This window comes from Genypterus blacodes, unplaced genomic scaffold (genome assembly GCF_046128005.1).
Source record: "Genypterus blacodes isolate CSIRO-AG114 ecotype Tasmania unplaced genomic scaffold, CSIRO-AGI_Gbla_v1 ptg000730l_1, whole genome shotgun sequence".
NCBI lineage: Eukaryota > Metazoa > Chordata > Actinopteri > Ophidiiformes > Ophidiidae > Genypterus > Genypterus blacodes.
Window position 1 is genome coordinate 5,001 of NW_027467402.1, and position 22,626 is coordinate 27,626.

The window sequence follows — 22,626 nt, forward strand, 5'->3', positions numbered from 1 at the left end:
GACCTTGTTACCCTGTCACCCTGTAGCGCTGCATCTTTCTTTTTAATACTTCCTAATATAACATCAAACTCCATGAGGGCAGAAACAGAAACAGAGCTGCTTCCTGTCAACAAAGAGGCCATGACAGTGACCTCTAGTGGTCGACACCGGGTGTTACAATTACAAGGTGTCTCAAGGTGATCTGTGGATATCTGATCCAAAAAATGGATTCAACCACGACAACTACATCTTTTTCTTGAGCTCATCCATAAGTAATGGCTCCTTTTCCAAAAGAATCTCATAGAATACAATTTTGCCCCGCTGAGTTCTTATTGCACTGAAGATCTCCCTCATTTGAGCCTGAGACGTCCTGATGGTGAAGACGGTATCATAACATTCTTGATCGATAACACCGTTCACTTTCAGGGAGTCCAAAATCTGTTTGACATTTATCTTAGTCACGCTCTGGATCAGATCTTCTTCATTGTTCTTCAGAAAGTCCTCCACTGGGGAAAGATGGAAAGAAGTGTGATGTTTATGAATTATGAGGCGACAGTCAAAGTTTGCAATCCAGTGTAAACTTATACAAACAAGAGCACAGCAACAACTTCTGTCTTTGTGACTCTAAGCCTGTAGAGTGAATAAGTGCACTGACCAGCTGCTCCAGATGAGGTTTAGCAATGACAAAAATGGTCGCTCTCTTTAATCATCAGGGTGACATCACTGAAATTATATTTTTCTTGACTTACTTGATTTTTATTTATTTTTAAATCTGCTCTTTAAATGTTTTTCATTGCTGGCTTCTTAGGGCAGAATCACACCTTTGAACATGTAACAGTAATTTCCCTCGGGATAATAACTTTCATCTTATCTTATCTTATCTAATCTTATGTGAAACTGGGTTCTGCACTGTCTAGTAAGTGATTATGCAAACACAAACTGGCCTCTATCACCACAGGGTTACTTCCTGTTACACCTTTGAAAACTCGAGCCGCTTCAAGAAGTTGGCCTCTAACACCGGAAGAGGCTCCAGCAGAGGCTTTAGTTGTCAAACTTGCACATCTTCATAATTCTCCTCTACAGCCAGCAAAATCCATAATAGAGTTGTTTTTACATGCTGAATAGTGATCAGACCTAAAGACATGAAGAGAGTAACATTGGTGGAGCCTCCCTTTATGCACAGGTTTCCTTTAAAGCACTCACCGTCACTGGGACCTGGGGCGGAGGACTGTCCACCCGTTCCTTTAACTGGAATAACACAGAGAAACATAGTGAAATGAAAATGTAAATGATGATTATTCATTTATTTAAACTGGATGTGAGACACTGTGTAGTTTGGTATTGTAGGATTCAGTGATTCTGGCATTTCTTTGTTCTTGTCTGATTCAGTTTATTGTTCCTCACTGCTTGCAAAACTTGGACGAGCTATTAATGTGTGTAATGACAGAATGAAGAACTGTAGCTTTAAACTATTCATGATTGAATAACTACAATTATAAACGTGTAACTGACATCTTCACTGTTAATATTTCTATTTACTGAGTTGTAGCCTTTAACGTGCCAGGACAACAGGATTACGCAATCAATCTGTGGGAAAATGGAAAGGGTTTTTGTTTCAGCCGTAACGCTGCACAACTCTTCTATTTTACAACACATACATATTTTTCAAAAACTGGGCGGGTGAAAAGTTCAACTTTACATTTCACTTCTTTGAAACCTATTTTTTATCCTTTTTTTCTATTTACCGCTGCAAATACGGGCAGATCTGTATGTTGCTGTTTTATCCAAAGAGACTTTCTGTTTCGATCTGGTTTCTGCATCCTGGTGTTCCGTCTCCTGAAAAAAAAGCACTGGATCTTCATCTCACCCATCTCTCCCTTCCACTCTGTTACGCGGGACCAGCGGCTCTTCTTTGCGGCTCCGAAGCTCGACACTGAAACGTCGAAAGTTTTTGGCGCCCAGGTTGTCCAGCATAAATAAAGTGGTTAGTGGTTTGTGCCTGGCGCGCGCTCAGTGACAGCACATCCGGGCATCTTGAGCAGGAAGGAAATGCGAAGTCACTTAAAGTGTCGTCGGAAAAATTCAAACTTATAGTAATATCATTGTAATACATTTATATTTATCATTCAATCGAATAACTATTAACAACAGACGGACTCTCCAAGAACAAGAACCACGTTAGATTAAAAATTCTGATATCGAGTAATTACAGTACTTACATTATTGCTCATCCGGGTCTCTAGAACTCCAGCACACCTGAACGCAACATACATTTTTGTGGGAATTTCAGGTTGGTGTTGGTGTGTGTGTGTGTGTGATGGATGCTGTGTGACAGAGGCCCTGTAGACAGGAAGAGGCAGTGGAGCGCTTCTTTTTAAGGGCAGCTAATCAGGAAGCAGACGTGCCCTGTGTGTTCACGTCGTATGGGTCAGAGATCAGAGAGAGAAGACGCCCTGATGACCCTCTGACCCTGTGACCCTCTGACCCTGTGACCCTCTGACCCTGTTACCCTCTGACCCTGTGACCCTCTGACCCTGTTACCCTCTGATCTTGTTACCCTCTGACCTTGTTACCCTGTCACCCTGTAGCGCTGCATCTTTCTTTTTAATACTTCCTAATATAACATCAAACTCCATGAGGGCAGAAACAGAAACAGAGCTGCTTCCTGTCAACAAAGAGGCCATGACAGTGACCTCTAGTGGTCGACACCGGGTGCTACAATTACAGGATTGTTTTCCTATTGCTTAGCATTCTGTTTCCTCCTTTTATTTATTTATTTGTATTTCTTCTCCCAGAACATTTGTATATGTTTATGTAACTTTACACTCTGAGGTTTTTACTGTAAATGATTTGTGAGCAAGACCACATCAAGATGTCCCTCAGGGGTGAGTGAGTGAGTGAGTGAGTGAGTGAGTGAGTGAGCCAGTGAGTGAGTGAGTGAGCGAGTGAGTGAGCCAGTGAGTGAGTGAGTGAGTGAGTGGGCGAGTGAGTGAGTAACTTCTTCTCAATGAAGAGCAAAATACTTTGTTTCTATGCTTGTCACACATGATTTATTGCACCGTTGTTGATATCATATGGTCGACTTCATGACTTCCTCAGCTGTCTGACCAGCCCAGGGAGCAGAACGTGTGTGTGTCTCTGTGTCATCTCAGCTCCTTCTCACACACCCAGGAGTGCAGATTCTCACAGTCGACAGCAGACCACTCACATGTTGTCTGCACAGTGACGACGCAGCTCTCAAGAGGCCATCGAGAGGGGGTCATCTGATCCCAGTTACTATGACAACAACAACAACAACAACAACAACACAAAACACCATCACTGCCTGGCCCGTCACATTTGGTGCATTCAGGTGTGAGAGGCGGCTCATTTACAGATGGATCAGCAGAGATAGAACATTAGTGATGTCACTCAGTAGCTGCTCAAACTTTAAAGACATTTCCTGTCTCATCTGTCCACTGGTGTCTCTGCTCTGTGTGAGGACATCAGCCAACACGCACAATCCTGACAGCCTTACCTGAAGGTCAGCTCGCTCCCGTCTACCCACATCCATTTCATTTTCAAGAAGCCAAGCCATGGTCCCCTCAATCCGATCCAAGCACTGCCGGTGCTGCAAGCAGGCTTCAGAGCTTCCTGTGGGGGAGTTTGGTTTAAGATCACACCTTCATCTGCTGTGTTGATGTTCAGAGAGTGGAGCTCAGCATCAAACACCACGGCTTGGATTCACGAAAGTCGATGGTAAATATGTCGCATTACATCATTTCAGCTCATTCATGGAGTCACAGTGGTTTTGAGAAGTGGACCAGAACCTCATCAGAACCTCATCAGAACCTCATCACAGCCTCGTTATGGAGACGGACGGTACAGAAACAATCCCATCCCCCGCTCCCCATACACACCAGCTCTTTCGGACTCTTAAAGGTGGCCAGGTGAGATCCTCTCTGCATGCAGTCCTGTCTGGCGTCGTACCACGTCTTCGTCGTCTGTGACAGAAGGTAGCAGCTGGACATGTGAGTTTTCCAGCCCCGCGGACATCTCGGGGCGTCCGACTCTGCTCATGGACAGGACGAGACAGGAGACGGGGCAGGGCGAGGACCGGGGCGGGACAGAAGACAAGACAGGACATGGAAGGGCAGAGAGGAATGGGACGAAGATGGAAAGGACAAAGCAGGACACGCCGTGACAACAAGACAGGACGAAGAGAGACAGTAAACCGTTCAGGACCGTCGAAGACGAAGACGGCAGCAAAGGACAAAGACATTACAGGGAATTCCAGTACAGGACACATCAGGGACAAACGAGACCAGTTAGGGAAAGACGGATGAGGGAGAGAGAGGATGGAGGAATAAGTCTGCAGCTGATTTAGTGTGAGCAGGGTGGAACAGAAGGTTCTGGATGCTTTCATAGATCACAAACCCAGCTGGTGGATGTAGGCCTCCAGTTGTAGTTTTTGCTCCAGAAGCTCAGTGATATTACGTCGTTGTTGTGTGAGATGGAGCTCATTCCTGTAGTGAGCGTCCTCCAGCTCCTCTGTCAGACGCTCCGTCTCTCGCCGGAGGTCGGAGATCACGGTGGCGTTCTGCTCACCCCCCGCTGTGAAAGGGCAGATTTGAAGGCTCCTCTTTGTTTATATTGTTATTTGTCATACAGAGGGTTCAGGGTCAAAGGTCAGAGGAACATTGATCCATGAGGGTCCATCCTGTAACTCAACTTAGAAAAGTTGTCCCGTTTCACTTATAAAGACTTTTTGTCCCCTAGACTGGGACCTTAAAGTCACAGAGACACTCACCAGCTTGTAAGCGAAGACCAATGTTGAGTGCACCCTGCAAGACGCAAAGCAGGCCGAAGCTAACGCCAACCAGCCTGACCACCGTGAGGCCTCCTGAACAGACACACACACACACACACACACAAACACACACACACACACACACACACAAACACAAGCTAAATCAGTCCACAAAGTGTTGCAGGAGAGATGACTCGTACCAAATCGCCAACAGGAAGTGGCTACATCACTGAAAACACGTAGGAGATCCTCTTTACCTTATAAGGCAACAAACCAACTAAAACAACACTAACTCCCCTTGTCCCTGAACACACCAGCCAACGCAGCTTCAGGGATCCTTAAGAACCTGCTTCATAATCTGAACAGAGAGGGATGATGAATCCGGAGGATTCGTCCCTTCCTCACCGACAAGGCAGCGCAGGTGCTGATCCAGGCTCTTGTCATCTCCCGCCTGGACTACTGCAACTCCCTCCTTGCTGGCGCCCCGGCTTCCGCCATCAGACCTCTGGAGCTCGTCCAGAAAGCTGCTGCTCGTCTGGTGATGAACCTTCCCAAGTTCTCCCACACAACTTGCCTTCTCCGTTCTCTACACTGGCTCCCTGTAGCTGCTCGCATCCAGTTTAAGACTCTGGTGCTAGCCTACAGGGCAGTGAAAGGAACAGCTCCTTTCATACCTCCAGGCTATGGTCAAGCCCTACACCCCCAGCCGACCACTTCGCTCTGCTGCCTCCAGGCGACTGGCTGCCCCGGCGCTCAGCGGCCCCTGCTTGCGATCGATGCGGTCACGGCTTTTCTCTGTTCTGGCACCTCAGTGGTGGAATGATCTCCCGACTGATGTCAGGACAGCGGAGTCGCTGCCCATCTTTCGCCGCAGGCTGAAGACCCATCTCTTCAAGAAACACTACCCGGATCCTCCCTCTTAGGACATCACCTACTCTGTCCTAGCTCTTCTGATGCTCTTGTTTTCTAATTTTTCATTTCTAATTTGTCCTTTTTTCTCATTCATCATAGTACCTAACTTATTGCACTTCTACTCGAGCTCTAGTTCTGCTCTTAGCTGTTGGTTTAGGAAGGAAATGCGCTTACGATTTCTTGTGACCTGAAGTTCTTTTATCTACCTTTGTTGAACACACTTATTGTAAGTCGCTTTGGATAAAAGCGTCTGCTAAATGACCCTAATGTAATGTAATGTAATGTAATGTAATGTAATGAAAATAAGGAAACATTCTGACCAGAACGCCGTCGCTCTTCCTCCTCCGTCTCCTCTGTCGCTCTCCTCCTCCTCCGCTCAGCAGGTGAGTTCATGTTATGCATCACCTCCGTTCTGCTCACAGGGAATCTGCTGATCTGAACCAGCAGTTATGATCCACTTCTTGTCACCAAAGACCTGCTGGTTATTTTCAATGATGTAGCCACTTCCTGTTGGCGATTTGGTACGAGTCATCTCCCCTGCAACACTTTGTGGTCTGATTAATCTTGTGTGTGTGTGTGCGTGTGTGTCATATGGGTTCTTTGTTGTTGCTATTGGAAAAACCCTGACTCATCAGCTTTAACACAGAAAGAAGAAGTGAACACTCGGCTAATTTACTTCTAGTTTACTTACTTTTCTTTTCCAAGTTCTCTTCATAACTTAAGCAGCAGGTTTTAATGGATTTATTTCAATGGGCCTTAAATCGAGTTAACAACACTGACCTGAAAACCAAAACCACCCTCAGGAAGTGAGGCAGGGTATTAACTTTCCTTACCATGAAAATGTCCCTCCTCAAGCCAGGCACGCCCAATGGTGGCTCGTGGAGGCACAGTCGCTCTGTTAAGGAGGGGAGAGGGGCGGGGGGAGGGAGGGGGGCACAGCCACAAGCCGAAAGTGTGTGGGAGCCAAACATGCAGGAGGTGAGAGAGCAGGTCTGCTGGTGGCCAGAGGCAGAGGAAACAGAGAGCATCACCTGCCACATAACCCACACACAAACACACACAGCTCAGTACCTACAGTCACTGAGCTGCTTTGTGCTGCAGTCGCTCTTCAGACACGTGTGTGTGTGTGTGTCGACCGCATGCATCTTTACTCCAGCGAGTTTGTGAGTGTGAGTGTGTGAGTGTGTGAGCAGGGTGATGGCCTATGGTACTGGAGCTGCTCTGCTGTTGGTGATGATCTCCTGTGTGATCTCTGCTCAGGACTCAGGTTTGTCTGGATGCTTTCCTACATAAAGTAGTTAGCTACATGATAAACACTTAAAAAAGTAGAAGATCTTAATGTATAACACTACAATTCATTAAGAACCTTATTTGTGTTTGTAAACACAGAGTTTAGGCTGATTACTGTGTCTGAAAAGAAGAAAGATAAGACAAAATAAAACTAACTATTGTGTTACAAATCATTGAATATTAGAAATCAGTGAATTACCAGTGATGGGTAACTTAGTAAACAAACAGAATATACAGCAAATATAACAGAAAATAGCTCAGCTGCAGCCAAACTACTCCCTTAAAAAAGTAGACGGTTACACGCCAAGCTCCTGTGAGAAAGTAGCTTACTAAGTTGAAGCTACTTTCGAAGCGGGGGAGGGGAGAGTGAGATGGCCGCTGCATGGCTGCTGCTCTCCTGTACAAGACTAACACAGTCTGAACTTACCGTCTGGAGTTTGGTTCATTTGTGTTGTTTACAGACTGTGAGGATCAAATGGTTTGTGTGAGCGTTTACAGCTTAGCCTAATGATACAAACCAGCCTAAAGTTCAGGCTGGGAAGCTCATTTTCAAGCTACAAGCTACACTGTTAAAAACGCAACTAGCTACTTTTTCTCAGGAGCTTTCAGTGTAGCAAACTACATTGAAGCTACTGGGACTTTGACAACATTTGACAGCGAAACGTAGCGTTTCTGTGAATACGGCCGTGTAGTTTGATATCCAAGCTACATAGCCCCGCCCCCAACAGGCTTTATAGCCCCGCCCCCTCCTGCAACTCAAGATAGGAAATATGATTGATAACTTTACATTCACATTCAAAAATGACATTAATTTTAAACCAACACAAGGTGAACACCAACATTAGATTCTATTTCAGTTACACATCATGCAAATAAGGCTAAATGTATGTTGAATGTTTTGCTCCAACAGGAAGAATAGATTTGTCTTTATTCATTCAACATTCGTCTGATTTTCTGTGACCATGTTCACAAAGTCAAGATCATTTTCTAAATCGCCCCCTCTAGAAAAAAGATTCATAATTTTTCAGTTTTACAGTGGAACTTTGGTCTCAAAGAGATCTGTGGATATCTGATCCAAAAAATGGATCCAACCACGACAACTACATCTTTTTCTTGAGCTCATCCATAAGTAATGGCTCCTTTTTCTCAAGAATCCCATAGAATACAATTTTGCCCTGCTGAGTTCTTATTGCACTGAAGATCTCCCTCATTTGAGCCTGAGACGTCCTGATGGTGAAGACGGTATCATAACATTCTTGATCGATAACACCGTTCACTTTCAGGGAGTCCAAAATCTGTTTGACATTTATCTTAGTCACGCTCTGGATGGATCAGATCTTCTTCATTGTTCTTCAGAAAGTCCTCCACTGGGGAAAGATGGAAAGAAGTGTGATGTTTATGAATTATGAGGCGACAGTCAAAGTTTGCAATCCAGTGTAAACTTATACAAACAAGAGCACAGCAACAACTTCTGTCTTTGTGACTCTATTTGTTGGTTAGTATTTTGTATTATGTGTTTAAAAAACCCAAGAACCAGATGACCAAACCCCCAGGACTAACAGGCCCCTGTGTCACTTTAAGAGGCATTAATAAGCCTGTAGAGTGAATAAGTGCACTGACCAGCTGCTCCAGATGAGGATCCTCCAGCTGCTCCAGTTGAGGATCCTCCAGCTGCTCCAGATGAGGATCCTCCAGCTGCTCCAGATGAGGATCCTCCAGCTGTAAGACGATGAAGACAAGGAAAGAGGAGGGGGGATTACAACTGCACAACACATTTGCTGATCATTCGGTTTAGCAATGACAAAATGGTCGCTCTCTTTAATCATCAGGGTGACATCACTGAAATTATATTTTTCTTGACTAACTGATTTATTTATTTTAAATCTGCTCTTTAAATGTTATTTCATTGCTGGCTCCTAAGGGCAGAATCGCACCTTTGAAAGAAAGAAAGAAAGAAAGACTTTATTTGATTCTCCTCACTCAGTTTGTATGCATTGCATTGCATTATTGTACATAGACAGAACACACACGTTAACTCCCATATACCATAGACAACAATTATTGCTATATATGATGCCGAGTGAGGGGGGCTGCCCCTTGCAGGCGGCCCCGGGAGCAATTTGGGGCAATTTTGGAGCAACAAAGGGACTGTCCACCCGTTTCTTTAACTGGAATAATACAGAGAAACATTGTGAAATGAAAATGTAAATGATTATTATTTTCATTTATTTAAACTGGATAATATGAGACACTGTGTAGTTTAGTATTGTAGGGCTCAGTGATTCTGGCATTTCTTTGTTCATGTATTATTCAGTTTCGGGGGCGGACGGAGTACACAGCTTCATTACTTAAGTAAAAGTACAGATGCCGCTTGCTAAATTTTACTCAAGTACAAGTAAAAGTACTACAGTCAGATGTTTACTTAAGTAAAAGTACTGAAGTACTTGTTTTTAAAAGTACTCAAGTAGCAAGAGTACATTTTCTAAATATAGTATTATTACTGCCACAGTGCTTACCTTTACCTGTAGAAACCTCCTGGATGGAGTTTTTATGGAATCTTTAATGTTAATACCTTGAAGAATGTAACAAATTATGAAAATAAAATCGTGCTTGAATGAATGGGTTTATGATACTCAACATGATACTCGAGTAAAGTACAGATCCCTAAAAAGTGTACTTACAGTACTCAAGTAAAAGGACTCCGTTACTGTCCGCCTCTGTTCAGTTTATTGTTCCTCACTGCTTGCAAAACTTGGACGAGCTATTAATGTGTGTATTGACAGAATGAAGAACTGTAGCTTTAAACTATTCATGATTGAATAACTACAATTATAAACGTGTAACTGACATCTTCACTGTTAATATTTATATTTACTGAGTTGTAGCCTTTCACGTGCAAGGACAACAGGATTACGTAATCAATCTGTGGGAAAATGGAAAGCAAAAACGGGTCCCTTTTTTCTATTTACCGCTGCAAATACGGGCAGATCTGTATGTTGCTCTTTTATCCAAAGAGACTTTCTGTTTCGATCTGGTTTCTGCAGCCTGGTGTTCCGTCTCCTGAAACACCAAAGCACTGGATCTTCATCTCACCCAGACCGTCGGCTTCATTGTAGAGGTTCATAAGCATTCTTCTTCTTCTTGATTTTGCCATTTCTCCTCAAAGACAAACAGGAGTTTATAACTGCTTTGTCGGAAAAAGTCACTCCACGACGGCAGAAACAGAAACAGAAACAGAGCTGCTTCCTGTCAACAAAGAGGCCATGACCGTGACCTCTAGTGGTCGACACTGGGTGTTACAATTACAGGATTGTTTTCCTATTGCTTAGCATTCTGTAACCTCCTTTTATTTATTTATTTGTATTTCTTCTCCCAGAACATTTGTATATGTTTATGTAACTTTACACTCTGAGGTTTTTACTGTAAATGATTTGTGAGCAAGACCACATCAAGATGTCCCTCAGGGGTGAGTGAGTGAGTGAGTGAGTGAGTGAGTGAGTGAGTGAGTGGGCGAGTGAGTGAGCGAGCGAGCGAGTAACTTCTTCTCAATGAAGAGCAAAATACTTTGTTTCTATGCTTGTCACACATGATTTATTGCACCGTTGTTGATATCATATGGTCGACTTCATGACTTCCTCAGCTGTCTGACCAGCCCAGGGAGCAGAACGTGTGTGTGTCTCTGTGTCATCTCAGCTCCTTCTCACACACCCAGAGTGCAGATTCTCACAGTCGACAGCAGACCACTCACATGTTGTCTGCACACTGACGGCGCATCTCTCAAGAGGCCGTCGAGAGGGGGTCATCTGATCCCAGTTACTATGACAACAACAACAACAACAACACAAAACACCTTCACTGCCTGGCCCGTCACATTTGGTGCATTCAGGTGTGAGAGGCGGCTCATTTACAGATGGATCAGCAGAGAAAGAACATCAGTGATGTCACTTAGTAGCTGCTCAAACTTTATAAGACATTTCCTGTCTCATCTGTCCACTGGTGTCTCTGCTCTGTGTGAGGACATCAGCCAACACGCACAATCCTGACAGCCTTACCTGAAGGTCAGCTCGCTCCCGTCTACCCACATCCATTTCATTTTCATGAAGCCAGGCCGTTGTCTCCTCAATCCGATCCAAGCACTGCCGGTGCTGCAAGCAGGCTTCAGAGCTTCCTGTGGGGGAGTTTGGTTTAAGATCACACCTTCATCTGCTGTGTTGATGTTCAGAGAGTGGAGCTCAGCATCAAACACCACGGCTTGGATTCATGAAAGTCGATGGTAAATATGTCGCATTACATCATTTCAGCTCATTCATGGAGTCACAGTGGTTTTGAGAAGTGGACCAGAACCTCATCAGAACCTCATCAGAACCTCATCACAGCCTCGTTATGGAGACGGACGGTACAGAAACAATCCCATCCCCCGCTCCCCATACACACCAGCTCTTCCGGACTCTTAAAGGTGGCCAGGTGAGATCCTCTCTGCACGCAGTCCTGTCTGGCGTCGTCCCACGTCTTCGTCGTCTGTGACAGAAGGTAGCAGCTGGACATGTGAGTTTTCCAGCCCCACGGACATCTCGGGGCGTCCGACTCTGCTCATGGACAGGACGAGACAGGAGACGGGGCAGGGCGAGGACCGGGGCGGGACAGACGACAAGACAGGACATGGAAGGGCAGAGAGGAATGGGACGAAGATGGAAAGGACAAAGCAGGACACGCCGTGACAACAAGACAGGACGAAGAGAGACAGTAAACCGTTCAGGACCGTCGAAGAAGAAGACGGCAGCAAAGGACGAAGACATTACAGGGAATTCCAGTACAGGACACAGCAGGGACAAACGAGACCAGTTAGGGAAAGACGGATGAGGGAGAGAGAAGAAGGAGGAATAAGTCTGCAGCTGATTTAGTGTGAGCAGGGTGGAACAGAAGGTTCTGGATGCTTTCATAGATCACAAACCCAGCTGGTGGATGTAGGCCTCCAGTTGTAGTTTTTGCTCCAGAAGCTCAGTGATATTACGTCGTTGTTGTGTGAGATGGAGCTCATTCCTGTAGTGAGCGTCCTCCAGCTCCTCTGTCAGACGCTCCGTCTCTCGCCGGAGGTCGGAGATCACGGTGGCGTTCTGCTCACCCCCCGCTGTGAAAGGGCAGATTTGAAGGCTCCTCTTTGTTTATATTGTTATTTGTCATACAGAGGGTTCAGGGTCAAAGGTCAGAGGAACATTGATCCATGAGGGTCCATCCTGTAACTCAACTTAGAAAAGTTGTCCCGTTTCACTTATAAAGACTTTTTGTCCCCTAGACTGGGACCTTAAAGTCACAGAGACACTCACCAGCTTGTAAGCGAAGACCAATGTTGAGTGCACCCTGCAAGACGCAAAGCAGGCCGAAGCTAACGCCAACCAGCCTGACCACCGTGAGGCCTCCTGAACAGACACACACACACACACACACACAAACACACACACACACACACACACACAAACACAAGCTAAATCAGTCCACAAAGTGTTGCAGGAGAGATGACTCGTACCAAATCGCCAACAGGAAGTGGCTACATCACTGAAAACACGTAGGAGATCCTCTTTACCTTATAAGGCAACAAACCAACTAAAACAACACTAACTCCCCTTGTCCCTGAACACACCAGCCAACGCAGCTTCAGGGATCCTTAAGAACCTGCTTCATAATCTGAACAGAGAGGGATGATGAATCCGGAGGATTCGTCCCTTCCTCACCGACAAGGCAGCGCAGGTGCTGATCCAGGCTCTTGTCATCTCCCGCCTGGACTACTGCAACTCCCTCCTTGCTGGCGCCCCGGCTTCCGCCATCAGACCTCTGGAGCTCGTCCAGAAAGCTGCTGCTCGTCTGGTGTTCAACCTTCCCAAGTTCTCCCACACAACTTGCCTTCTCCGTTCTCTACACTGGCTCCCTGTAGCTGCTCGCATCCAGTTTAAAACTCTGGTGCTAGCCTACAGGGCAGTGAAAGGAACAGCTCCTTTCATACCTCCAGGCTATGGTCAAGCCCTACACCCCCGGCCGACCACTTCGCTCTGCTGCCTCCAGGCGGCCGGCTGCCCCGGCGCTCAGCGGCCCCTGCTTGCGATCGATGCGGTCACGGCTTTTCTCTGTTCTGGCACCTCAGTGATGGAATGATCTCCCGACTGATGTCAGGACAGCGGAGTCGCTGCCCATCTTTCGCCGCAGGCTGAAGACCCATCTCTTCAAGAAACACTACCCGGATCCTCCCTCTTAGGACATCACCTACTCTGTCCTAGCTCTTCTGATGCTCTTGTTTTCTAATTTTTCATTTCTAATTTGTCCTTTTTTCTCATTCATCATAGTACCTAACTTATTGCACTTCTACTCTAGCTCTAGTTCTGCTCTTAGCTGTTGGTTTAGGAAGGAAATGCGCTTATGATTTCTTGTGACCTGAAGTTCTTTTATCTACCTTTGTTGAACACACTTATTATAAGTCGCTTTGGATAAAAGCGTCTGCTAAATGACCCTAATGTAATGTAATGTAATGTAATGTAATGAAAATAAGGAAAACATTCTGACCAGAACGCCGTCGCTCTTCCTCCTCCGTCTCCTCTGTCGCTCTCCTCCTCCTCCGCTCAGCAGGTGAGTTCATGTTATGCATCACCTCCGTTCTGCTCACAGGGAATCTGCTGATCTGAACCAGCAGTTATGATCCACTTCTTGTCACCAAAGACCTGCTGGTTATTTTCAATGATGTAGCCACTTCCTGTTGGCGATTTGGTACGAGTCATCTCCCCTGCAACACTTTGTGGTCTGATTAATCTTGTGTGTGTGTGTGTGTGTGTGTGTGTGTGTGTGTGTGTGTGTGTGTGTGTGTGTGTGTGTGTGTGTGTGTGTGTCATATGGGTTCTTTGTTGTTGCAATTGGAAAAACCCTGACTCATCAGCTTTAACACAGAAAGAAGAAGTGAACACTCGGCTAATTTACTTCTAGTTTACTTACTTTTCTTTTCCAAGTTCTCTTCATAACTTAAGCAGCAGGTTTTAATGGATTTATTTCAATGGGCCTTAAATACAAGTAAACAACAAACACTGACCTGAAAACCAAAACCACCCTCAGGAAGTGAGGCAGGGTATTAACTTTCCTTACCATGAAAATGTCCCTCCTCAAGCCAGGCACGCCCAATGGTGGCTCGTGGAGGCACAGTCGCTCTGTTAAGGAGGGGAGAGGGGCGGGGGGAGGGAGGGGGGCACAGCCACAAGCCGAAAGTGTGTGGGAGCCAAACATGCAGGAGGTGAGAGAGCAGGTCTGCTAGTGGCCAGAGGCAGAGGAAACAGAGAGCATCACCTGCCACATAACCCCCCCCCCCACACACACACACACACACACACACACACAGCTCAGTACCTACAGTCACTGAGCTGATTTGTGCTGCAGTCGCTCTTCAGTCACGTGTGTGTGTGTGTGTGTGTGTGTGTCATCCGCATGCAGCTTAACTCCAGTGAGTTTGTGAGTGTGAGTGTGAGTGTGTGAGTGTGTGAGCAGGGTGATGGCCTGTGGTACTGGAGCTGCTCTGCTGTTGGTGATGATCTCCTGTGTGATCTCTGCTCAGGACTCAGGTTTGTCTGGATGCTTTTCTACATAAAGTAGTTAGCTACATGATAAGCACTTAAAAAAGTAGAAGATCTTAATGTATAACACTAAAATTCATTAAGAACCTAATTTGTGTTTGTAAACACAGAGTTTAGGCTGATTTCTGTGTCTGAAAAGAAGAAAGATAAGACAAAATAAAACTAACTATTGTGTTAAAAATCATTGAATATTAGAAATCAGTGAATTACCAGTGATGGGTAACTTAGTAAACAAACAGAATATACAGCAAATATAACAGAAAATAGCTCAGCTGCAGCCAAACTACTCCCTTAATAAAGTAGACGGTTACACGCCAAGCTCCTGTGAGAAAGTAGCTTACTAAGTTGAAGCTACTTTCGAAGCGGGGGAGGGGAGAGTGAGATGGCCGCTGCATGGCTGCTGCTCTCCTCTACAAGACTAACACAGTCTGAACTTACCGTCTGGAGTTTGGTTCATTTGTGTTGTTTACAGACTGTGAGGATCAAATGGTTTGTGTGAGCGTTTACAGCTTAGCCTAATGATACAAACCAGCCTAAAGTTCAGGCTGGGAAGCTCATTTTCAAGCTACAAGCTACACTGTTAATAACGCAACTAGCTACTTCTCAGGAGCTTTCAGTGTAGCTAACTACATTGAAGCTACTGGGACTTTGACAACATTTGACAGCGAAACGTAGCGTTTCTGTGAATACGGCCGTGTAGTTTGATATCCAGGCTTTATAGCCCCGCCCCCAACAGGCTGCATTCATAATGATTAATAATAGTTCAGTCAGATTACTGGAGCACATGAGGGTGATGAAGTTGCTGAGGTCTTTTACGTTGTCTTCTCTCTCCTGCAGACCCTTTGGTGGTTATTTACCCAAAGAGAAGCATCAGAGCCTCCATCGGTGAGGCGGTGAAGCTGGAGTGCTCTGTGGAGTATAAAGTCAGGGTGTGCGGCCCGGTGCGGGTGGTGTGGCAGCAGGAGGACAGAGAAGCCGTGGAGCTGACCGACCCCAGCAGGTTCCTCACCGTGGTGAGCGAGGAGGCCTTGGAGGACGGGCGCACCAGACGCAGGCAGGTGGTGACAGAGATTCTCCGCCTGATTCCCAGGGACGCCGGGACGTATCAGTGCAGCGCCGGCTGTGAGAGTTCAGAAGACACGGCGGTGGGACATTTCATCAGTCTCACAGTGGACGGTCAGGACGGCCATGAGCCCAGGTGAGGGGTCACTGGGAGGGGCTTACAGCTGCTTGGAGATACTAAACAGCCTGAAGGTCTGAAGATCTGAAGGTCTAAAGGCCTGAAGGTCTGAAGGTTTAAAGGTCTAAAGGTCTGAGGGTCTGAGGGTCTGCTTAGACTCTCAGCTTTCAGTCGAGGCATCATATTCACTCAGTGTGATCTTTGTGTTATTGCTTGAATTCTGTTCGTTGAATGGTCTTTCTAACTTTCCAGTCTGTCCTCCTGAAGCTCTACAGCATGAGGTTTCCATGTTTTCTTGCTGATGACCCTGAGATGCTGGTTCACAGGTACATGGAGAAGAATCCAGCAGGACCAGACTAACACTGTGTTCTCTCCTCTCTCCTCTCCTTCCCTCCCCTCTCTCCAGACACAGCCGAGCCACACTTGATGAACCTTTAAGGCAGATAGAATAGAGGAGAACCTCTCATGGTGGCGTCTGTGTGTAAACCCTTTTAAAGCATTCTTTACAGTATTCTTGCTTTGTTGAATCCTTTCCTTCTCTTGATCTGAACCTGAAGCAGATTTATAGATCTTTAGCTGAACATGAGTCAGAAAGCATCGAGGCTCCAGGGTACAAAGTGTGTGTGTGTGTGTGTGTGTGGCTCCTTCCGTTGCAATTTCCTGTTGACGCTTCTACGAGGCCATACGAGCACCGGCAGGACAGGAAGTGGGACTGACAGAAGAGGCAAGTCGACCCACCTGAGACCCTGCCAGACCAACTGAGTGCAGACGCAGTTTGCATTGCTCTGTCGCAGCAGATTCTCTTCTTCTTACTGTAACTTTAAACATGCAAACTGTCAATTAAACTGTAGAATGTGTGTGGATCTCTGGTGTGTCGGTTGACCCAATAACCACTGAAGATGTGATTAGAGCACACACACACACACACACACACACACACACACACACACACACACACACACACACACACACACACACACACACACACACACACACACACACACACACACACACACACACACACACACACACACACACACACACACACACACACGATGGAAGCCTGTGAAACCACACAACAGGAAGCTGAGTTTAGCAGCGAGCGCTCACTGAGGCTGAGCAGCTTCACACCCACCGTCATCGATGTTTAGCTCTAACTTTAGACAAAACCGTAGCTGTTACAGCGCCACCATCAGGCTGAGAAGCTGCACTTTGTTGCGAAGAATAAGCCACGCCCACTCAACTCAGGCAGCCAATCAGATCAAAGCAGTGAGGAAAATCAATTAACAATATTTAATAAAAAGGCTTAAATTGCATCTGCATCATAACACAAAGTTAAACACGCCGACTGGCAGCAACACAAACCCAAATGTACTCTGTCCTCATACGAGGACGGGCTGTGCAAACCTGCCGACTGAGTAACGGCCTTTTAAGAAGCGTGGAGGAGCTCCAGCGCCGCCTGTGGGTTCGGACGCCATCAAACGGTGAAGGTTTACTCAAGTCCAGAGAAAGACAGACAGATGGAGAAGAAGCAGCTTCATGTCTCTGCAGTTCCACACCTGTCCACCTGTGCCTCCTCTGTCTTCTTCTGTCCACCACAGAGCTTCCTGCTCCTGAATTTGCTCACAGAAACATCGGCGCCCTCAGACCTTCAGCCGTACGTTTCCTCACCCGCACTTTGACACGTGGCGAGGCGGGGGACAGAGGGCGGAGCTTCAGCTACATCAGGAGCTCTGTGATTGGCCGGGTGTGGCCTGGTGAATTTGCTCTGCAGGAAGACTCTGGGGACACAGAGACCCTCCTTCTTATTCACCGTCTCTCTCAGGACAAACTCACTGGACACAGACAGGAAGCCCGAAGCCTCGCAGAGCTCAGCCAGCAGCTCTGAGCACAGGACAGAGACCAGAGGGACAGGAAGAGGAGAGACAACAACATTTAGACCGCCATATGGAACTAGTCGCACACATAGATCCGTCATCATAGATCAACATCATAGATCTGTCATCATAGATCCATCATCTCACCTTTGGAGAAGAAGTAGGATCTGGTTCCGTCTTGGCGGACGTAGAAATTCTCTCCCAGCTTGTTGCCGGCCTTGAAGCGGAGCATGGCGTGGTCGTACAGGCCGTAGTCTCTGAACAGGACCACGCCGCCGGGCTTCAGCACCTTGGAGCCACACGGATGTTACACGTTAGATCACCGGCACACGCAGACGGGACACACACACACAGGAAGGCAGGTGGAGAAGGATGGCTTCTCTCACCCTGCTGATGTTCTGCAGCACCAGCTTCATCTTATCGGGGTGGACGGCCGACAGGACGAAGATGAGCGTCACCACGTCAACGCTGTCCTCTGGAACGTTGTCCCTCAGGTCGTCTTTAGTCAGGTCACACTGGAAGGCAGCGCAGCGCTCAGGGCAGTACAGAGGGTTCAGCTGTGAGGCAGAGGGGACAGAGGGGAGGTTATAACACACACACACACACACACACACACACACACACACACACACACACACACACACACACACACACACACACACACACACACAGGACGTCTTACCTTGACGAATTCAACGGCGCGAGGAGAGAAGTCACAGGCGTAGATGAAGATGTGGCGGTCGTCCTCCAGCAGAGGGAAGATGCAGTTTCCAACTCCACAGCCGGCCTCCAGCAGCACCAAGGGCCCGGCCTCCTGCTGCACAACACAGAAGAGGAGAAGGAGGAGGAGGAGGAGGAGGACACACAGGTCATCAGGTCACACAGAGGAGAAGAAGAAGAAGAAATATTTCACAATCTACCAAAAGAGAAACAACAGTTCAGAGGCGAAACGCTGATAAATAAACAATATCTATAATAAGGATCGATCGGATTGTCAAATGTGTGACACTTTTCTTCTGTCTCGGCTGTGTTCGGCCCCCCGGAGCTCCGTGTCTCCCTACCCGTGTCCTGTCTCACCTCTCCACGGGCTCGCAGCTCCTCAAACTCCCTTCCGGTCCACCTCCTGTCTTTAAAGAAGTTGGTGGTGTTCCGTTTGTAGAATAAGTCCCAGTTCTTCTGCGCTTCCTTCTCCAGCTTCGCCTGCCTGAAGCCCGACACCAGCGTCCGGTCTGAGCCGAGCCGCTCGCGCTCCTCCCGTGTCAGGAGTCGAGCCGCGGCCGCTTCAACTTCTCCGGCTGATTCAACTTCAGCGCTGAAAGGTTCTTGTTGCGGTAGCGCCATGTTGCTATGTTGGTAAACTGGAGGTCAACTCACCAGGAATGGAAACATTTAAAGTGTACTAACTTAGTTCAGATAGTAAATAAAGCAACTCTCTCTCCCTGATTGGTCTCTCCTACCCGGTCCGTCACTGTAATCCCTCCGTGTTTCCTCTCATGTCGCTGCTCTGTTCCGCCTGTTTGAGCTGAACATCAACGCCGCTGTTTACCGAGATGGGGTTGTTGATATAAAGAGACAATGAGCGTTTGTGTGTTTGTGATTTGATTCGTGACTTATTGACGCATTTGTGTTATATTGGGCTTTAAACGTGGCGTCGCTCGCAGCTTTGCGTCATCTTTGTCTGCCGGACTAAAGCGGAAGAGGCGTCGCCGCGTGACGGACGGGATGTTTTGCTAACTGTTAGCCAGCGGGCTAACTCTGTCTCACACTGACTTCTGGTCGTTATTTTCACGAGTCTTTGTGATGTTTTAGACGTTTAAACGCGTCACGGTAACCGGAGACATGAACGGGAGCACGAACCCGCTGCTGGACAAGGAGGAGCACGTGTTAAAGCTCGGGGAAAGCTTCGAGAAGAGGCCCAAGTCCTCTTTTCACACCATCAGATGTGAGTGCGGACCTGTGGACCGAGCAGATCGCTTTAGTTTCACACACTTTAGTTTAGTTTAGGTCCGCAGCTAAAGATTGATTAAAGTGCAGATCGACTCTTAAAAATCACTGTAGACTTTAAAGCTGCGCTCCGTAATGTAAACACTGATCAGCTGATTCAACACTAAACAACAGCATTCCATCTTTACAAACATTTACAGGCTCATGTTTGGTAACTGTTATTATATATGTTATGGTTCATATTGTGTTGTTCCATCTTACACACAGTCTTTGGCTCAATCACCATAACAACTCTCTAATTTTCCCTCATGTCTCTTTCTCACGTCACTTTTCTATGGAATCAAACATAAACATCCTGATGTTCTCCAGATGACTTCAAGCCGGCGTCCATCGACACCAGCTGTGAAGGAGAGTTACAGGTCGGGAAAGGAGAGGAAGTCACCATCACCTTACCTCACATTCCAGTAAGGAATCTGCTTCAGGACGACACAGCAGCTTCACACACGAGCCCTGGAAGCTCTGGAGTAAGATCCACACACACATGAGGCTGTGGTGTCATCATTGTGTGTGTGTGTGTGTTCCTCCTCCCAGGGCTCCACGCCTCCCATGACCGTGTTCAAGGGGAACAAGAGGCCGTACCAGAAGGACTGTGTGCTCATCATTAACCATGACACGGGCGAGTTTGTGCTGGAGAAGCTGAGCAGCAGCATCCAGGTCAAGAAAACCAGGTGAGAGGTCAGAGGTTAATAAAGGCCCTGGGTGAGGGGGGGGGGGGGGGGGGGGTCATACTACTGACACATGTTGAGACGTCTGACTCATGACCTTTTTATTTCAAAATGACATTCAGAACCATTTAGCTTCAGTCCTGTGTTCAGCTGCTCAGGAGCCTCAGCACGCTCATTAGTCTTTGGCGCCATCTGCTGGACGCCCATCGTTACTACACGTCAGGACTTCACTGAAGCGTGTGTTTCAAAGCAGCCTGATGTTCAGCTGAGTGGATCTGTGTGTGTTTCAGGGCTGAGGGCAGCAGTAAAATCCAGGCCCGGATCGAGCAGCAGTCGGTCCGGCCCAGCCAGCCCAGCTCCCAGTTCCGAGCCCCCACTAAGCCGGGGGCGGGGGTCAAGGCCTCGCCCTCTCCCTCCAAGGACAACCCCTCCCCCGAGCCCCAGCTGGACGACATCAAGAGAGGTGAGGCTTCCCCGCTGCACGTTTCAGCCCGAGCGCTGGCTCACTGCGTGTTTGTAAACGGCGACTCTGTGTGGCAGAGCTGCGAGCGGAGGTGGAGGTGATCGAGCAGATGAGCAGCAGCGGCAGCAGCTCCTCCGACTCGGCCAGCGCGTCGGGGAGCGGCGACGACAGCTCCAGCAGCGACGGAGAGCACGAGGCGCCGCGGCCGCTCAGCCAGACGTCCCCGAGTCGCCACGCCGCCACCGCCGCCGCCGCCGCCAACGGGGGAGCCGACCGACAACAACAGGGCACCAACCAGCTCATGAACACGCTCAGTGAGTACACACAGCACCACACTGCACACTGAGTGAGGACACACAGCACCACACAGCACCACACTGCACACTGAGTGAGGACACACAGCACCACACAGCACCACATTGCACACTGAGTGAGGACACACAGCACCACACTGCACACTGAGTGAGGACACACAGCACCACACTGCACACTGAGTGAGGACACACAGCACCACACTGCACACTGAGTGAAGACACACAGCACCACACTGCACACTGAGTGAGGACACACAGCACCACACTGCACACTGAGTGAGGACACACAGCCTCTTCCTCATTGTAACATTCCGTTGTGTTCTTCTCCCAGGAAACGACCTTCAGCTCAGCGAGTCGGGCAGCGACAGCGACGATGACTGAACTTCCTGTGTGGGTCGGTCGGCCTGGCCCCTCCCCCCCCCTCTCTTGCAGTGATAGCGCCCCCTAGCTGTTTATCTTGGTTTTACTGCAGGTTAGATCTCTCTTCAGTATTTCAGAGTGTATTTTTATTAGATGTATATTTTGCTTTGTACAGCAAAACTTTAGAAAGAAACAAAACAAATAGGAGAGAAAGGTTTGGAGAGTTCTATATTTGAGTGACACATTATTGTGTGTGTGTGTGTGTGTGTGTGTGTGTGTGTGTGTGTGTGTGTGTGTAACCTCCAGCAGACTTCAGTGTAATAACCAGTCAGTATCTAAGTAACAGAGAGCCTCAGTCTGTGATCGATCGGCCCATTGACTGATCCCTCCTCTTCCTCAGCCAGTTCATCCACCTCTTCTTCACACATCCTTGCTTTAACGTTACAAAGTGTCCGTCTCTTCCACTCCTCTCGTCTTCTTGTCTCATCCTCTTGTCGTCTTCTCTTCCTCTCCTCTCTTCCTCTCCTCTCTTCTCTTCCTCTCCTCTCCTCTCCCTGCAGCTCCTCAGTCAGTGAGTGAAGGTGAGCGTGTTGTTCTCTGTAAAAGCCAAAGAGTAGATTTGTTGCTGTTGTGTTGTAAATAAGCAGGAAGTTCTCTGGGTCGTTCTGATGTTTCCTATCAAAGACTAGAAGCTCTCACCTTCCACAGGTCAGTCCTGCTGCAGGGGGGTCCATCATCATCATCATCCTCACCAGGCATCGTGCTGCATATTATTAACCTGTTACTTACTAATAGTTCTAACGTTTCAGTCCAAAAGCTCCATTTTGTCATCGAGTAAATACTTTCTAAAGGCTGTGCTTGGTAACCATGGTAACGGTGGGGCAGGTGTAAAGGCTGACAGAGCCGTTGGCCTTCAGGTTGGATCTGATGGACCCCCCGCGGTGTTTCAGTCTGAGCTGAGGCAGGAGCAGAGAGGTGTCACATTAAGCTCCGCCCCCTCTGTCTGTAACTCCGCCTCTGCTCTCTGATCGACTCTGTGGTCGTTTGGGTTTCAGTCTTTATGTTTTATTGAGTGATACATTTATGATAAATGTGTTTGTAATGATTTGAAGTGTATTAAAGTGCAGATGCATACAACAGGTGTGTGTGTGTGTGTGTGTGTGTGTGTGTGTGTGTGTGTGTGTGTGTG

The 22,626-nt window shown here is 47.5% G+C and overlaps 5 protein-coding genes across 6 annotated transcripts; 2 read left to right on the plus strand and 3 right to left on the minus strand.

Annotated features, from left to right (window-relative positions):
• Positions 1–1,790: 1,790 nt before the first annotated feature.
• LOC142990764 (asialoglycoprotein receptor 1-like) lies at positions 1,791–6,212 on the minus strand. Its single transcript, XM_076140633.1, has 8 exons — positions 6,156–6,212; positions 5,174–5,354; positions 4,769–4,861; positions 4,396–4,572; positions 3,879–4,030; positions 3,497–3,612; positions 2,199–3,255; positions 1,791–2,012 (listed from the first exon to the last, which is right to left on the minus strand). The coding sequence occupies exons 1-7, from the start codon at positions 6,210–6,212 to the stop codon at positions 3,123–3,125; spliced, it is 909 nt and encodes a 302-aa protein (XP_075996748.1). The 3' UTR covers positions 1,791–2,012; positions 2,199–3,122.
• A 1,668-nt stretch (positions 6,213–7,880) lies between these two features.
• On the minus strand, positions 7,881–13,734 carry LOC142990766 (uncharacterized). The gene is made up of 9 exons (XM_076140634.1): positions 13,678–13,734; positions 12,700–12,880; positions 12,295–12,387; positions 11,922–12,098; positions 11,405–11,556; positions 11,023–11,138; positions 9,940–10,786; positions 8,591–8,689; positions 7,881–8,337 (listed from the first exon to the last, which is right to left on the minus strand). The coding sequence occupies exons 1-7, from the start codon at positions 13,732–13,734 to the stop codon at positions 10,660–10,662; spliced, it is 903 nt and encodes a 300-aa protein (XP_075996749.1). The 3' UTR covers positions 7,881–8,337; positions 8,591–8,689; positions 9,940–10,659.
• Positions 13,735–14,255: 521 nt separating this feature from the next.
• Positions 14,256–16,612, plus strand: LOC142990763 (uncharacterized). The gene is made up of 3 exons (XM_076140632.1): positions 14,256–14,562; positions 15,412–15,772; positions 16,161–16,612. The coding sequence occupies exons 1-3, from the start codon at positions 14,493–14,495 to the stop codon at positions 16,204–16,206; spliced, it is 477 nt and encodes a 158-aa protein (XP_075996747.1). The 5' UTR covers positions 14,256–14,492; the 3' UTR covers positions 16,207–16,612.
• Positions 16,613–17,028: 416 nt separating this feature from the next.
• Positions 17,029–19,276, minus strand: mettl6 (methyltransferase 6, methylcytidine). 2 transcript variants are annotated; one of them, XM_076140638.1, is made up of 5 exons: positions 18,709–19,276; positions 18,314–18,445; positions 18,018–18,188; positions 17,779–17,920; positions 17,029–17,638 (listed from the first exon to the last, which is right to left on the minus strand). In XM_076140638.1, exons 1-5 carry the CDS (start codon positions 18,970–18,972, stop codon positions 17,406–17,408), a joined length of 942 nt encoding a protein of 313 aa, XP_075996753.1. In that variant the 5' UTR covers positions 18,973–19,276; the 3' UTR covers positions 17,029–17,405. The 2 variants fall into 2 exon arrangements, with proteins under 2 accessions (XP_075996753.1, XP_075996751.1); XM_076140636.1 differs by having other exon boundaries at positions 18,314–18,448.
• Positions 19,277–19,288: 12 nt separating this feature from the next.
• eaf1 (ELL associated factor 1) lies at positions 19,289–22,596 on the plus strand. Its single transcript, XM_076140639.1, has 6 exons — positions 19,289–19,573; positions 19,945–20,039; positions 20,167–20,303; positions 20,591–20,763; positions 20,841–21,077; positions 21,409–22,596. The coding sequence occupies exons 1-6, from the start codon at positions 19,471–19,473 to the stop codon at positions 21,456–21,458; spliced, it is 795 nt and encodes a 264-aa protein (XP_075996754.1). The 5' UTR covers positions 19,289–19,470; the 3' UTR covers positions 21,459–22,596.
• The last annotated feature ends 30 nt before the right edge of the window (positions 22,597–22,626 follow it).